Source organism: Xenopus tropicalis, chromosome 3 (assembly GCF_000004195.4).
Source record: "Xenopus tropicalis strain Nigerian chromosome 3, UCB_Xtro_10.0, whole genome shotgun sequence".
NCBI classification, from domain to species: Eukaryota; Metazoa; Chordata; class Amphibia; order Anura; family Pipidae; genus Xenopus; species Xenopus tropicalis.
Genome location: NC_030679.2, coordinates 7,587,741 through 7,604,237, shown reverse-complemented (window position 1 = coordinate 7,604,237; position 16,497 = coordinate 7,587,741). Strand labels below are relative to the sequence as shown.

The 16,497-nt window shown below is 48.8% G+C and overlaps 2 protein-coding genes across 3 annotated transcripts in view; both read right to left on the bottom strand.

Moving 5' to 3' along the window:
* Positions 1-16,497, bottom strand: part of akr1c8p (aldo-keto reductase family 1, member C8, pseudogene) — a 44,367-nt gene that overhangs the window by 19,167 nt on the left and 8,703 nt on the right.
* LOC734139 (novel aldo-keto reductase family 1 c (akr1c) protein) lies at positions 829-15,693 on the bottom strand. Of its 2 annotated transcripts, none has more exons than XM_031898014.1 (9): positions 15,548-15,693; positions 9,357-9,524; positions 8,755-8,871; positions 8,130-8,207; positions 7,901-8,023; positions 7,707-7,816; positions 7,427-7,592; positions 1,099-1,181; positions 829-1,008 (listed from the first exon to the last, which is right to left on the bottom strand). In XM_031898014.1, the coding sequence occupies exons 1-9, from the start codon at positions 15,632-15,634 to the stop codon at positions 966-968; spliced, it is 975 nt and encodes a 324-aa protein (XP_031753874.1). In that variant the 5' UTR covers positions 15,635-15,693; the 3' UTR covers positions 829-965.

Sequence of the window (16,497 nt, the reverse complement as noted above, 5' to 3'; positions counted from 1 at the left end):
TAACTAATGCCTTAATGAAATTGGGGATAAAGGACCCATGAATGTATTGAAGAGAGTGACTGGATAGAACCTGTATAATAAAACAAAGGATATTGGTATACAACAAGGAGTCCCATCCCAGAGGCTATTATCCCCCCACTGCTACTATAGGCACCATCTCTCCCTACTATACCTGCTATCCCACAGCCCCAGTCCCTTCCCAGAGGCTATTATCCCCCCACTGCTACTATAGGCACCATCTCTCCCTACTATACCTGCTATCCCACAGCCCCAGTCCCTTCCCAGAGGCTATTATCCCCCCCACTGCTACTATAGGCACCATCTCTCCCTACTATACCTGCTATCCCACAGCCCCAGTCCCTTCCCAGAGGCTATTATCCCCCCACTGTTACTATAGACACCATCTCTCCCTACTATACCTGCTATCCCACAGCCCCAGTCCCTTCCCAGAGGCTATTATCCCCCCACTGCTACTATAGGCACCATCTCTCCCTACTATACCTGCTATCCCACAGCCCCAGTCCCTTCCCAGAGGCTATTACCCCCCCACTGCTACTATAGGCACCATCTCTCCCTACTATACCTGCTATCGCACAGCCCCAGTCCCTTCCCAGAGGCTATTATCCCCCCACTGCTACTATAGGCACCATCTCTCCCTACTATACCTGCTATCGCACAGCCCCAGTCCCTCCCCAGAGGCTATTATCCCCCCACTGCTACTATAGGCACCATCTCTCCCTACTATACCTGCTATCAACATACTACATATAAGTAACATTGGACTAAAGAAATGTATTACTTCAGAGGCTAATAATGATGTCCAGCAAGTGGTTTGGTCTTTGTCTTTATTTCATGACACACAATGAAAAACCTTAGAGCTCGGGCCGGACAGTAACAAATGTGGATCTTCTGCTCAATGCAAAGACGGCTGTATGTGTCGGTGGGAGAGTTAGGATCCTTATCCGTCAGTATTCCTCATGGAATGGATATTTCGGGTGGTCCGACCACCTAAGGAAAGAACAGTTGCACCATTAGTATGAGATATGAACTCCTCATTAAATGAAAGCCAGGGATTGAGGACAAAGAAAGGAGCTTTACTTGGTGGCGTCGACATAACGCAGGTGCCTGTTTAGTCCATCGAGGCTTCTCATGTCTTCAGCGTCCAACTTAAAGTCGAAAACCTAAAATTGCAGTTAAAAAGATGTTATTACATAAATATCTGCTAAATATTATAAATACCCTACATGCTTTCTGTGATTGGCTTAATATATAGTTAATCCTGGTATCTGGTATTCTTATAGTAATGAACTGGGGGTGGAGAATTGCCTCCTAACCCCCCCCCCCCCCCCGTTGATGTACTCATGTTCCTGTCCTTCCTTTCTGGCAGTACTGTCTTGCTTTATGGCTGAGATTCTTAATATACATTCAGAACCAGGCCAATTGGTTAAAAAGGAAATTGGATCCCTGTCCGGCAACTAGCAATCAGGAGAGGGGGGTTTGCTTTCCCTTTATAGTTACACCAGTGGGCATTACCTGGAAGTTCTGCTGGATCCTGGCCGGGGTAAAGCTCTTCGCAAGGACGACGACTCCTCGTTGGAGCAGGTACCGCATTGCTACCTGAGCGGGGGTCCGGTTGAGCTTCTTAGCGATTCGGTTCAACATGGGGTCTTCCAGGAGCACAGGAGAGTTCTGATCCACCCTGAAACAGAAACAGAGGTTGGCATAGAGGGCCTTGTTATATATTGCTTGATATATAAGTTAAAGGGGTTGTTCACTGCATATGTTTATATATTGGCTGCATTCAGTATACAGGTATATGGGACAAGTTATCAAGAATGCTCGGAACCTGGGGTTTTCCGGATAAGGAATCTTTATGTAATTTGGGTCTCCATAACTTAAGTCTGCTAAAAAATAAACCCAACTGGACTGTTCTGGCCCAATAAGGGGTAATTATATCTTAGTTGGGATCAAGTACAGGTACTGTTTTATTATTACAGAGAAAAGGGAATCATTTAACCATGAAATAAACCCAATAGGGCTGTTCTGCCCCAATAAGGGGTAATTATATCTTAGTTGGGATCAAGTACAGGTACTGTTTTATTATTACAGAGAAAAGGGAATCATTTAACCATTAAATAAACCCAATAGGGCTGTTCTGCCCCCAATAAGGGGTAATTATATCTTAGTTGGGATCAAGTACAAGTACTGTTTTATTATTACAGAGAAAAGGGAATCATTTAACCATTAAATAAACCCAATAGGGCTGTTCTGCCCCAATAAGGGGTAATTATATCTTAGTTGGGATCAAGTACAGGTACTGTTTTATTATTACAGAGAAAAGGGAATCATTTAACCATTAAATAAACCCAATAGGGCTGTTCTGCCCCCAATAAGGGATAATTATATCTTAGTTGGGATCAAGTACAGGTACTGTTTTATTATTACAGAGAAAAGGGAATCATTTAACCATTAAATAAACCCAATAGGACTGTTCTGCCCCAATAAGGGGTAATTATATCTTAGTTGGGATCAAGTACAGGTACTGTTTTATTATTACAGAGAAAAGGGAATCATTTAACCATTAAATAAACCCAATAGGGCTGTTCTGGCCCAATAAGGGGTAATTATATCTTAGTTGGGATCAAGTACAGGTACTGTTTTATTATTACAGAGAAAAGGGAATCATTTAACCATTAAATAAACCCAATAGGGCTGTTCTGCCCCAATAAGGGATAATTATATCTTAGTTGGGATCAAGTACAGGTACTGTTTTATTATTACAGAGAAAAGGGAATCATTTAACCATTAAATAAACCCAATAGGACTGTTCTGCCCCAATAAGGGGTAATTATATCTTAGTTGGGATCAAGTACAGGTACTGTTTTATTATTACAGAGAAAAGGGAATCATTTAACCATGAAATAAACCCAATAGGGCTGTTCTGCCCCAATAAGGGGTAATTATATCTTAGTTGGGATCAAGTACAGGTACTGTTTTATTATTACAGAGAAAAGGGAATCATTTAACCATTAAATAAACCCAATAGGGCTGTTCTGCCCCAATAAGGGGTAATTATATCTTAGTTGGGATCAAGTACAGGTACTGTTTTATTATTACAGAGAAAAAGGAAATCATTTTTAAAAATCATTATTTGCTTATAATGGAGTCTATGGGAGATGGCCTTTCCTTAATTCAGAACTTTCTGGATAACAGGTTACCGGAAAACGGATCCCATACCTGTACGTACCTGTAAGTAAATATAGGGGACAACTCTTGTTCTTTATTTTACATTACATTCCCAGGCTCCCCCAGAGAAATGAGCTCCATCTTTCATTATTACTCTCCTAGCCAATAAGAACACGGGCCCTGCTCTGTCTGGGAGATGCCTTATTGTAATGTTGCTGTAGTTCCAAGAGGGCAATAACCTTGCCACTTGCAGTACCGCATCTTACCTGCTTGTGGCAATGTTTTCCCTATTGGCTACAGTAGAACAGCGCCACAGTTCCTATAAATGACTTTTTTTATTTATTATTTTTTTCACATCATGAAAGTGCAGTTACTTCTCCTTTAATTTTTATTTCCCTGGCAAATTTACAGTAGGTTTTCTGTTTGCCCATTCCCACCCAGTTAATCATTGTGAGTTTCTTGGTTACCTTCCCAGTGTAGAACACGTCCTCCCTCTTCACGGTACCATCCGCAATCTTTGCCCTGATCGCCCGTCCAACCTCCACCTCATTCCCGTATATAAATGCGCAGTCAATATGGCGGTATCCAACGTCAATGGCCACTTTGGTGCCCTCCTCTGCCAAGTGCTTGGGGAACTGAGGATAAAATAATGTGACAAATCACAGATTATCATTCATGCCAAAGTAGCCTTCTGCTAGAATAACTGTAATTATGAGTATGATTTTGCCATACAAACATGGGGGCAATATGACTCAACCATAGATATAGTACAAAACCCATAACCAGACTGCCTCTATAGACATAATATATGGCAAGTAAACCCCCCTCCACCCATTATCTCCCCCCACACTTGACTGTGCCTCCCAAAATGCAGAGCAGGGCAGCCATGTTTAGTCCTATTATTTTTATTCCCATCTTGGATGGTGGTGGTCCTGACCAGGGCCCGGTTCACAGGTCAGCTTCCAGTCTACTCGCTCTCCAATCAGGGAAAGGAAACGACCTACCAATGAACATTCTACTGACTAAATATCTCATTATAAATGCAGGAGAAGTGACCAATGAGAATGCTGATTCCCAGCACTGTGTCGGCCATCTTGCTGGTACCTTACATATAGAGATAATGATGGCATTTTCCCGTCATTATATGGCACAGGAATCAGACATGGGGATAAAGGGACAGACTTGTTCAGTGCTGGGAAACTGTGCTTATTGCTCCCAACTCCAATTGCAGGAACAGAGAACAGGGAGCCGGATTTACTCACATCAGCTGGGATTCTCATTGGGGGATTTCTTGCATTTTAATGCAGTTTTATTGGGCAATATTGCTTTAAGAATCCAACCCTGATGTTGCTGGACTACAGCTCCCAGCATGCCTCAGCCTTCATTATATGTTACATTATTCTGGGATTTGTAGTCCAGCAACAGCTGAGTAACGTTTGGTTGAGCCGTGCAGTGCAGCCGGGTTAACATCCCCTTCAATTATTTTCTCCCAGGGCAGCTATCCTGTGGTGCCTCAGTTCTTGCAGAACTACAGCTCTTAGCATCCTTAAGAGTCAGAAGTAGAATCTTTTTGCAGAAACAAAAGACTAATGTCAGCACTAGCAACTCCCTTGCAAATACAGAGCACTCACCTTCTCTGGGGCGTATGTGCCGAATCCAATCACTGGCATTTTGTGCCCATCGCTGAGCGCAACATGAGAGTCTTTGTGCAGCGCCATTATTAGTGTATAGAGTAGCGTGAGGTCTGAAAGAGATCTTTTATAGACTTGTAGTGCTGTCTCTTCCCCTTCTCTGGAGTCACATTTTATTTCCAGCCATTTAGCCCAACCTCTTGGCCCTTCCATTCCCCTCCCAGAGTTCTTTGCCCAGATTCAGTCTGTCTGACTTTTATTAACCTCCATTCTCTTTCCAGTTGGCTCTGTCCCATTCAACTCTCTCTTTAGCAATGTCATTCTGCACTGATTATCCCATTGCTACTATAGGCACCATCTCTCCCTACTATACCTGCTATCCCACAGCCCCAGTCCCTTCCCAGAGGCTATTATCCCCCCCACTGCTACTATAGGCACCATCTCTCCCTACTATACCTGCTATCCCACAGCCCCAGTCCCTTCCCAGAGGCTATTATCCCCCCCACTGCTACTATAGGCACCATCTCTCCCTACTATACCTGCAATCCCACAGCCCCAGTCCCTTCCCAGAGGCTATTATCCCACTGCTACTATAGGCACCATCTCTCCCTACTATACCTGCTATCCCACAGCCCCAGTCCCTTCCCAGAGGCTATTATCCCCCCACTGCTACTATAGGCACCATCTCTCCCTACTATACCTGCTATCCCACAGCCCCAGTCCCTTCCCAGAGGCTATTATCCCACTGCTACTATAGGCACCATCTCTCCCTACTATACCTGCTATCCACAGCCCCAGTCCCTTCCCAGAGGCTATTATCCCCCACTGCTACTATAGGCACCATCTCTCCCTACTATACCTGCTATCCCACAGCCCCAGTCCCTTCCCAGAGGCTATTATCCCCCACTGCTACTATAGGCACCATCTCTCCCTACTATACCTGCTATCCCACAGCCCCAGTCCCTTCCCAGAGGCTATTATCCCCCCACTGCTACTATAGGCACCATCTCTCCCTACTATCCCACAGCCCCAGTCCCTTCCCAGAGGCTATTATCCCCCCACTGCTACTATAGGCACCATCTTTCCCTACTATACCTGCTATCTCACAGCCCCAGTCCCTTCCCAGAGGCTATTATCCCCCCACTGCTACTATAGGCACCATCTCTCCCTACTATACCTGCTATCCCACAGCCCCAGTCCCTTCCCAGAGGCTATTATCCCCCCACTGCTACTATAGGCTCCATCTCTCCCTACTATACCTGCTATCCCACAGCCCCAGTCCCTTCCCAGAGGCTATTATCCCCCCACTGCTACTATAGGCACCATCTCTCCCTACTATACCTGCTATCCCACAGCCCCAGTCCCTTCCCAGAGGCTATTATCCCCCCCACTGCTACTATAGACACCATCTCTCCCTACTATACCTGCTATCCCACAGCCCCAGTCCCTTCCCAGAGGCTATTATCCCACTGCTACTATAGGCACCATCTCTCCCTAATTTTTCAACCAAACAGTGGATTACTCCATAGAAACCAGTGATGTCCCCATTAAAACACACTAGTAACCACTGCATGTTTTTTCTTATTTTATCAATATGATACAGGTAAGTAACATTGTACTAATGAGACTAATTATGAGGTTCATTTTCTTTATTGTTCTCTTTCTCTTTATTATCTAATATCCAGGCAATGGGGAGAGGAGGGGGCAGTAACAAATGTGGATCTTCTGCTCAATGCAAAGATGGCTGTATCTGTCAGTGGGAGAGTCAGGAATCGTATCCATCAGTATTCCTCATGGAAGGGGTATTTCGGGTGGTCCGACCAGCTAAGGAAAGAACATTTGCACCATTAGTATGAGATTTGAGCATCTCCTTCTCTTGAAATGAGAGCTGAATATTCAAGAATAACCTAGAGATGTTCCTACTCAACGGATCCTGGGAAACAAGGTAACATTTCAGGATTATTACTCTGATTTCCATCATTCTGCTTAGAGCCATCCATTGTTGGGATGCTGGGGAATGTAGCTATATCATTATTCTAGGGGCTATGAGTGACTGAAATTCTTTTTTATTTGCTATAAAGTTAGAAGAAGAAATTAGCTTATGTAGGGGCTATGGATTAAAGAAAGGAGCATTACGTGGTTGTGTCGACATAACGCAGGTGCCTGTTTAGTCCATCAAGACTTTTCATGTCTTCAGCGTCCAACTGAAAGTCGAAAACCTAAAATAGCAATGAAAAAAATATTGAAATCAGTTAATGCAGTTTTAGGCTGCCATTACTTAGATATCTGCTAAATATTATGACTATCCATATTGGAGCATTGCTTACTGGGATTATTTAGGTTAGGCTTAATGAAAAGTCAAGTCTGGTATCTTTTCCCTATGTGTCTGTCACAGTGCTGGGTTAAACACTATGGGTTGCCAAGGCATTAGGCCTGTCACAGCTTTCTTTCTGCACAACTGTCTTGCTTTATGGCAGAGATCCTTAATATACATTCAGAACCAGGTCTTCAAGTGGTTAACAGGAAACAGGACCCTGTCCCCCATGCAGCAATCAACATTCAGGAGAGGGGGGTTTGCTTCCCCCTAAAGTTACACCACTGGGTGTTACCTGGAAGTTTTGCTGGATCCTGGCTGGGGTGAAGCTCTTTGCAAGGACAACGACTCCTCGTTGGAGCAGGTACCGCATTGCTACCTGAGCGGGGGTCCGGTTGAGCTTCTTAGCGATGACATTCAGCACAGGGTCTTCCAGGAGCACAGGAGAGTTCTGATCTATCCTGAAACAGAAAGAGAGGGTGGGATAGTGGACCAGCCCCCATCAAATAAAGATATCACTGGACCTGAGACATTAGTCCCCCCTCTCCCCCCTGATGATTATCTAAATACCTTACCATCGCTCATCCCTGCTGGACCCCAACACGCTGTATCCCACCAATACGATGTCCTTGGACTTGCAGAACTCCAGCAGTTTGCTCTGATTCAGGTAAATGTGACATTCCACCTGCAGTGGGCGGAGACAGAGGGTTCAGGATTTTTACTGATGCCCCTCCCCCTTCATGTGCTTTTTAGTGAGATTAAAATTTACCTGGTTACAGACGGGTTTATATTTCAGCCCAGGCATATTGAGGATCAGCTCCAGCTGCTTGTGGTTAAAATTGGACACCCCGATGGATCTGACCAGCCCTGCGTCTTTGCACTTTTCCAGAGCCTGATGGGAACAAAATCCCCATACTCAGTGTTGGGTTTCCACCCTTTCCTGATGCCCCAGACAAGCCACAGAACCCCCCCCCCGTCCCCCCCAGGCACAGTCCTACCTTCCATGTGTCTCTAATGTCCGTGTTATGGTAAATAAATTTCCCATTTTCATCCAATGGCAAGGGATCATCTCCAGGCTTAAACATGAAGAAGAAAAGAATGATAATTAGAATGGTTTGGGGAAGGAACAGGGGCCGGAACTAGGGGTAGGCAAAAGAGGCAGGGTCGGACTGGGCTGCCGGGACACTGGGAAAATACCCGGTGGGCCCCAGGGGCCCAGACCCAACCCTATTGCCGCTTCATCTGGCCTCCAATGTCCTTACCTGACGCGTTTCACATACGTGCGTTCAGGGGAGGACGTTGGACAGGGGCCCCTGCGGGATGGGCGGTTAGGGGTGCGCGGCGGCGGGGGCCCCTGCGGGGGGGCACGGCCAGAGGAGGCACCTTGGGGGGTGCGTGGGCCCTGCACCCCCCAGTCCGACCCTGTGTTTAGGGAAAAATGCTGTGGGGGCACCAGGCAGGAACCTCCCCTGCCCACACCGCTTGTGATTGGACACCATCCACCTCCCCTTCCATGTGTGCATGAATGTGGGAGGGTGCAGGGGCAAGGTGGCCAACTGGGTTGCCTAGGGCACCCGGTCAGCTTGGTCCATCCCTTCACCCCAGACTGATCAATAGGCTCACCTTGAACTCCATGGGATTATGGATAATGAAGAGATCCATGTAATCCAACTGCAGATCTTTCAGAGATTTCTCTAGACACACACGGACCCTCTCGGGGGTATGGAACGTGGACCAGAGCTGATGGGTACAATAGATAGATCTGAATGGGTATATTCACATATGTAAAGGGAGATAGAAAGACTTATACATAGAATAACGGGCAGAACATTATAAATAATATCAGGCTGTACCCATGGCAAAAGGCAGTGTGTGTATGTGTTGGGAGCAGGCAATACAAGTAAATATAGGGGACAACTCTTGTTCTTTATTTTACATTACATTCCCAGGCTCCCCCAGAGAAATGAGCTCCATCTGTCGTTATTACTCTCCTAGCCAATGAGAACACGGGCTCTGCTCTGTCTGGGAGATGCCTTACTCTTATGTTACTGCAGTTCCAAGAGGGCAATAACCTTGCCACTTGCAGTACCACATCTCACCTGCTTGTGGCAATGTTTTCCCTATTGGCTGCAGTAGAACAGCGCCACAGTTCCCTGGCAAATTTACAGTAGGTTTTCTGTTTGTTCATTTCTAACCCAGTTAATCTTTGATAGTTTCTTGGTTACCTTCCCAGTGTAGAACACGTCCTCCCTCTTCACGGTACCATCCGCAATCTTTGCCCCAATCGCCCGTCCAACCTCCACCTCACTCCCATAGATAAATGCGCAGTCAATATGGCGGTATCCAACGTCAATGGCCACTTTGGTGCCCTCCTCTGCCAAGTGCTTGGGGGACTGAGGATAAAATAACATGGCAAATCACACCTCCACCCATTCGTACACCCCTTACCTACTCCCCACAGTTCCCCCAATTGCCAGGCTGCAGACAACAGTGCCCCAAGTGCCCCTCCCGAGCAGTGCTGGGAATAGAATTCACATAGCCAAATATTGTGGCCCCCAACATTGCTGCAATGCATTTGGCTAATGACTAGGCAAGACTTTCCAGCAAGACAAACGCAGAGTAATGAAAAAAAAAGTACTGTCCCTTTAAGGTTCCATTTGTTAAAGAGCCCAACACAACACAGAAATATCCCTATCCCTGTAATCTGTTCCTTCAGAAAGGAGGAATAAATACCATTTTTATATGCTGAAATCCAGCTGCAAAACAGTTCTTCTGTTTCTGCATTATTTTTGTGTATAGTGCCTGTGTATAGCACCTGTGTATAGTACCTGTGTATAGTGCCTGTGTATAGCACCTGTGTATAGTACCTGTGTATAGTGCCTGTGTATAGTGCCTGTGTATAGTGCTTGTGTATAGTACCTGTGTATAGTGCCTGTGTATAGCACCTGTGTATAGTACCTGTGTATAGTGCCTGTGTATAGCACCTGTGTATAGTACCTGTGTATAGTGCCTGTGTATAGTGCCTGTGTATAGTGCCTGGGTATAGTACCTGTGTATAGTGCCTGTGTATAGCACCTGTGTATAGTACCTGTGTATAGTGCCTGTGTATAGTGCCTGTGTATAGTGCTTGTGTATAGTACCTGTGTATAGTGCCTGTGTATAGCACCTGTGTATAGTGCCCTATGTATAGTGCCCGTGTATAGTGCCCTGTGTATAGTACCTGGGTATAGTACCTGTGTATAGTGCCTGTGTATAGCACCTGTGTATAGTGCCCTATGTATAGTGCCCGTGTATAGTGCCCTGTGTATAGTGCCCGTGTATAGTACCCGTGTATAGTGCCCTGTGTATAGTGCCCTGTGTATAGCACCTGTGTTTAGCACCTGTGTATAGTGCCCTGTGTATAGTGCCTGTGTATAGTGCCCGTGTATAGTGCCCGTGTATAGTGCCCGTGTATAGTGCCCTGTGTATAGTGCCTGTGTATAGTGCCCTGTGTATAGTGCCCTGTGTATAGTGCCCATGTATAGTGCCCTGTGTATAGTGCCTGTATATAGTACCCTGTGTATAGTACCCTGTGTATAGTGCCCGTGTATAGTACCCGTGTATAGTACCTGTGTATAGTGCCTGTGTATAGTGCCCGTGTATAGTACCTGTGTATAGTGCCTGTGGAAGTGGAAGGATACAGTATAGTACCCATGTATAGTGCCTGTGGGAGTGGAAGGATACAGTATAGTGCCTGTGTATAGTACCTGTGGGAGTGGAAGGATACAGTATAGTACCTGTGTATAGTGCCCTATGTATAGTGCCCGTGTATAGTGCCCTGTGTATAGTGCCCGTGTATAGTACCCGTGTATAGTGCCCTGTGTATAGTGCCCTGTGTATAGTGCCCTGTGTATAGCACCTGTGTATAGCACCTGTGTTTAGCACCTGTGTATAGTGCCCTGTGTATAGTGCCTGTATATAGTACCCTGTGTATAGTACCCTGTGTATAGTGCCCGTGTATAGTGCCTGTGTATAGTGCCCTGTGTATAGTACCTGTGTATAGTACCTGTGTATAGCACCTGTGTATAGTGCCCTGTGTATAGTACCCTGTGTATAGTGCCCGTGTATAGTGCCTGTGTATAGTGCCCTGTGTATAGTGCCTGTGTATAGCACCTGTGTATAGTGCCCTGTGTATAGTACCCTGTGTATAGTGCCTGTGTATAGCACCTGTGTATAGTGCTCTGTGTATAGTGCCCGTGTATAGTGCCCTGTGTATAGTGCCTGTATATAGTACCCTGTGTATAGTACCCTGTGTATAGTGCCTGTGTATAGCACCTGTGTATAGCACCTGTGTATAGTGCTCTGTGTATAGTGCCCGTGTATAGTGCCCTGGGTATAGTGCCCGTGTATAGTACCTGTGTATAGTACCTGTGTATAGTACCTGTGTATAGTGCCTGGGTATAGTGCCTGTGTATAGTGCCCGTGTATAGTACCTGTGTATAGTGCCTGTGGAAGTGGAAGGATACAGTATAGTACCCATGTATAGTGCCTGTGGGAGTGGAAGGATACAGTATAGTACCTGTGTATAGTGCCTGTGGGAGTGGAAGGATACAGTATAGTACCTGTGTATAGTACCTGTGTGAGTGGAAGGATACAGTATAGTACTTGTGTATAGTACCTGTGGGAGTGGAAGGATACAGTATAGTACCTGTGTATAATACCTGTGGGAGTGGAAGGATACAGTATAGTACCTGTGTATAGTACCTGTGGGAGTGGAAGGATACAGTATAGTACCTGTGTATAGTACCTGTGGGAGTGGAAGGATACAGTATAGTATCTGTGTATAGTACCTGTGGGAGTGGAAGGATACAGTATAGTGCCTGTGTATAGTACCTGTGGGAGTGGAAGGATACAGTATAGTGCCTGTGTATAGTACCTGTGGGAGTGGAAGGATACAGTATAGTGCCTGTGTATAGTACCTGTGGGAGTGGAAGGATACAGTATAGTACCTGTGGGAGTGGAAGGATACAGTATAGTGCCTGTGTATAGTACCTGTGGGAGTGGAAGGATACAGTATAGTACCTGTGGGAGTGGAAGGATACAGTATAGTGCCTGTGTATAGTACCTGTGGGAGTGGAAGGATACAGTATAGCAGCGTTTTTCAACCACTGTTGCCTGGTGTGCCGTAGGCAGGGCCGCAATTTTTACTTCGGCTGTAGCCGCCGAAGAGTAAAATGCTGCTGGACACCAATGTATTAGGGGGGGCCACGGGGCACACTGACTTATGGGGGCACTGCTGCTGGGCACCAATGTACTAGGGGGGCACTGCTCTTGGCACCAATGTACTGGGGGGCACTGCTGCTGGGCACCAATGTACTAGGGGGGCACTGCTCTTGGCACCAATGTACTAGGGGGGCACTGCTGCTGGGCACCAATGTACTAGGGGGGCACTGCTCTTGGCACCAATGTACTAGGGGGGCACTGCTGCTGGGCACCAATGTACTAGGGGGGCACTGCTCTTGGCACCAATGTACTAGGGGGGCACTGCTGCTGGGCACCAGTGTACTAGGGGGGCACTGCTGCTGGGCACCAGTGTACTAGGGGGGCACTGCTCTTGGCACCAATGTACTAGGGGGGCACTGCTGCTGGGCACCAATGTACTAGGGGGGCACTGCTCTTGGCACCAATGTACTAGGGGGGCACTGCTGCTGGGCACCAATGTACTAGGGGGGCACTGCTCTTGGCACCAATGTACTAGGGGGGCACTGCTGCTGGGCACCAATGTACTAGGGGGGCACTGCTCTTGGCACCAATGTACTAGGGGGGCACTGCTGCTGGGCACCAATGTACTAGGGGGCACTGCTCTTGGCACCAATGTACTAGGGGGGCACTGCTGCTGGGCACCAATGTACTAGGGGGGCACTGCTCTTGGCACCAATGTACTAGGGGGGCACTGCTGCTGGGCACCAATGTACTAGGGGGGCACTGCTCTTGGCACCAATGTACTAGGGGGGCACTGCTCTTGGCACCAATGTACTAGGGGGGCACTGCTGCTGGGCACAGAGTTAAATTTTTTAACATTTTCTAATGGTGGTGTGCCTCGTGATTTTTTTCATGAAACAAGTGTGCCTTTGCCCAAAAAAGGTTGAAAAACACTGCAGTATAGTACCTGTGGGAGTGGAAGGATACAGTATAGTACCTGTGGGAGTGGAAGGATACAGTATAGTACCTGTGGGAGTGGAAGGATACAGTATAGTACCTGTGGGATGAAATCTGCAGCACAAGTTCAGAGCTGGTTCTCAGGTAAAGTTACAGCTGCAGATTCTTCTTTTCAGTTTTCATATCTCCCCAGCCCTGTCTGCATCTATGCCTCTATTGGTCAATTTTACTGTCTGTCAAGAAAGCTGTGCTCTGATTGGAGAATCCACAAGAAGAAAGATCCAGAGCACAGTTGATTACAGCAGAAGGAACTTGCAGGAACTGGAGAAAATTTGCAGGTCAGGGCAGAAACTTTGTTTTGTTTTGTTTTTTTTAAGGTTCCGAGCAGGTTTGGGGGGGCTTAGCCTCCAGCCTTATTGAAATCCCCTATGGCTGGCAGCTTTGTAGAAAGAAATTAGTCCAAAGTTTACTAGAACAATATAGCCATGGGGCAAAACTAACACAGCATTGTGTAACCACTGCGACCCCTGAGAGTGTGGCCCCTGAGAAATTGGCCCCTGAGAGCATGGCCCCTGAGCGCGAGGCTCCTGAGAGTGTTGCCCCTGAGAGTGTTGCCCCTGAGAGTGAGGCCCCTGAGAGCGAGGCCCCTGAGAGCGAGGCCCCTGAGAGCGAGGCTCCTGAGAGTGTTGCCCCTGAGAGTGTTGCCCCTGAGAGTGAGGCCCCTGAGCGCGAGGCCCCTGAGAGTGTTGCCCCTGAGAGTGAGGCCCCTGAGCGCGAGGCCCCTGAGAGTGTGGCCCCTGAGAGCGAGGCCCCTGAGAGCGTGGCCCCTGAGAGCGAGGCCCCTGAGAGTGTTGCCCCTGAGAGTGAGGCCCCTGAGAGCGTTGCCCCTGAGAGTGAGGCCCCTGAGAGTGTTGCCCCTGAGAGTGAGGCCCCTGAGAGTGTGGCCCCTGAGAGTGAGGCCCCTGAGAGTGAGGCCCCTGAGAGCGAGGCTCCTGAGAGTGTTGCCCCTGAGAGTGAGGCCCCTGAGAGTGTGGCCCCTGAGAGTGAGGCCCCTGAGAGTGTTGCCCCTGAGAATGTTGCCCCTGAGAGTGTTGCCCCTGAGAGTGTGGCCCCTGAGAGTGTGGCCCCTGAGAGTGTGGCCCCCGAGAGTGAGGCCCCCGAGAGTGAGGCCCCCGAGAGTGAGGCCCCCGAGAGTGAGGCCCCCGAGAGTGTGGCTCCCGAGAGTGTGGCTCCCGAGAGTGTGGCCCCCGAGAGTGTGGCCCCCGAGAGTGTGGCCCCCGAGAGTGTGGCCCCCGAGAGTGAGGCCCCCGAGAGTGAGGCCCCCGAGAGTGAGGCCCCCGAGAGCGAGGCTCCTGAGAGTGTTGCCCCTGAGAGTGAGGCCCCTGAGAGCGAGGCTCCTGAGAGTGTTGCCCCTGAGAGCGAGGCCCCTGAGAGCGAGGCTCCTGAGAGTGTTGCCCCTGAGAGCGAGGCCCCTGAGAGCGAGGCTCCTGAGAGTGTTGCCCCTGAGAGCGAGGCCCCTGAGAGTGTGACCCCTGAGAGTGTGGCCCCCGAGAGTGAGGCCCCCGAGAGTGAGGCCCCCGAGAGTGAGGCCCCTGAGAGCGAGGCTCCTGAGAGTGTTGCCCCTGAGAGTGTGGCCCCTGAGAGTGTTGCCCCTGAGAGCGAGGCCCCTGAGAGCGAGGCTCCTGAGAGTGTTGCCCCTGAGAGCGAGGCCCCTGAGAGCGAGGCTCCTGAGAGTGTTGCCCCTGAGAGCGAGGCCCCTGAGAGTGTGACCCCTGAGAGTGTGGCCCCTGAGAGTGTGGCCCCTGAGAGCGAGGCCCCTGAGAGCGAGGCCCCTGAGAGTGTGACCCCTGAGAGCGAGGCCCCTGAGAGCGAGGCTCCTGAGAGTGTTGCCCCTGAGAGTGAGGCCCCTGAGAGTGAGGCCCCTGAGAGTGTGACCCCTGAGAGCGAGGCTCCTGAGAGTGTTGCCCCTGAGAGTGTGGCCCCTGAGAGTGTTGCCCCTGAGAGCGAGGCCCCTGAGAGCGAGGCTCCTGAGAGCGAGGCCCCTGAGAGTGTGACCCCTGAGAGTGTGACCCCTGAGAGTGTGGCCCCTGAGAGCGAGGCCCCTGAGAGCGAGGCCCCTGAGAGCGAGGCCCCTGAGAGCGAGGCCCCTGAGAGTGTGGCCCCTGCGGTGCAACCACAGCCGGAGAGCTGCACAATTGGGTTCTGCATGGAATACTGAGCCTCGGGGCCCAATAACTAATGACAATTAGTTACAAAGCTGCCAATACAGAGCACTCACCTTCTGGGGGGCGTAGGTGCCAAACCCAAGCACTGGCATTTTGTGCCCATCGCTGAGCTCAATGCAGGAGTCTTTGTGCAGCGCCATGGCTACTGTGAGTGATCCTTCCAACGCTTGGACTGCTCTCTGTCCCACAGTCTTCCGGAGTTACATATAGAGCAGAGGTAAACCCCTCCTTCCTGACCCTTTCAGTCCCATTACTGTGTCAGCCATCTTGCTGTTATCTTACATATACAGATAATTATGTCATTTATTTCCCGTCATTATATGGCACAGGAATCAGACATGGGGATAAAGGGACAGACTTGTTCAGTGCTGGGAAACTGTGCTTATTGCTCCCAACTCCAATTGCAGGAACAGAGAACAGGGAGCCGGATTTACTCACATCAGCTGGGATTCTCATTGGGGGGTTTCTTGCATTTTAGTGCAGTCGCCGGCCCTGGGGATTTGGGGGAAATCTATTGTGCAATATTGCTTTACGAATACAACCCTGCTGTTGCTGGACTACAGCTCCCAGAATGCCTCACCCTTCATTATATGTTACATTATTCTGGGATTTGTAGTTCAACAACAACTAACTGAAGCAGAGCAGTGCAGCCCATTTACCCATTTAAAAGTTAATAACTCCTGTTATTAACTTACGCTTCATGACTTTTATTAACCTGCACCATCTCTCCCTACTATACCTGCTATCCCACAGCCCCAGTCCCTTCCCAGAGGCTATTATCCCCCCACTGCTACTATAGGCACCATCTCTCCCTACTATACCTGCTATCCCACAGCCCCAGTCCCTTCCCAGAGGCTATTATCCCCCCACTGCCACTATAGGCACCATCTCTCCCTACTATACCTGCTATCCCACAGCCCCAGTCCCTTCCCAGAGGCTATTATCCCCCCACTGCTACTATAGGCACCATCTCTCCCTACTATACCTGCTATCCCACAGCCCC

Coding starts and splice junctions, on each gene's coding strand:
- LOC734139 (XM_031898014.1), bottom strand. CDS start 15,634: ATGGCGCTGCACAAAGACTCCTGCATTGAGCTCAGCGATGGGCACAAA. Junction 8,872..9,356: donor ACGTGTTCTACACTGGGAAG/GTAACCAAGAAA, acceptor TGTACCCATCAG/CTCTGGTCCACGTTCCATAC. Junction 1,009..1,098: donor CGTTATGTCGACGCCACCAA/GTAAAGCTCCTT, acceptor TTCTTTCCTTAG/GTGGTCGGACCACCCGAAAT.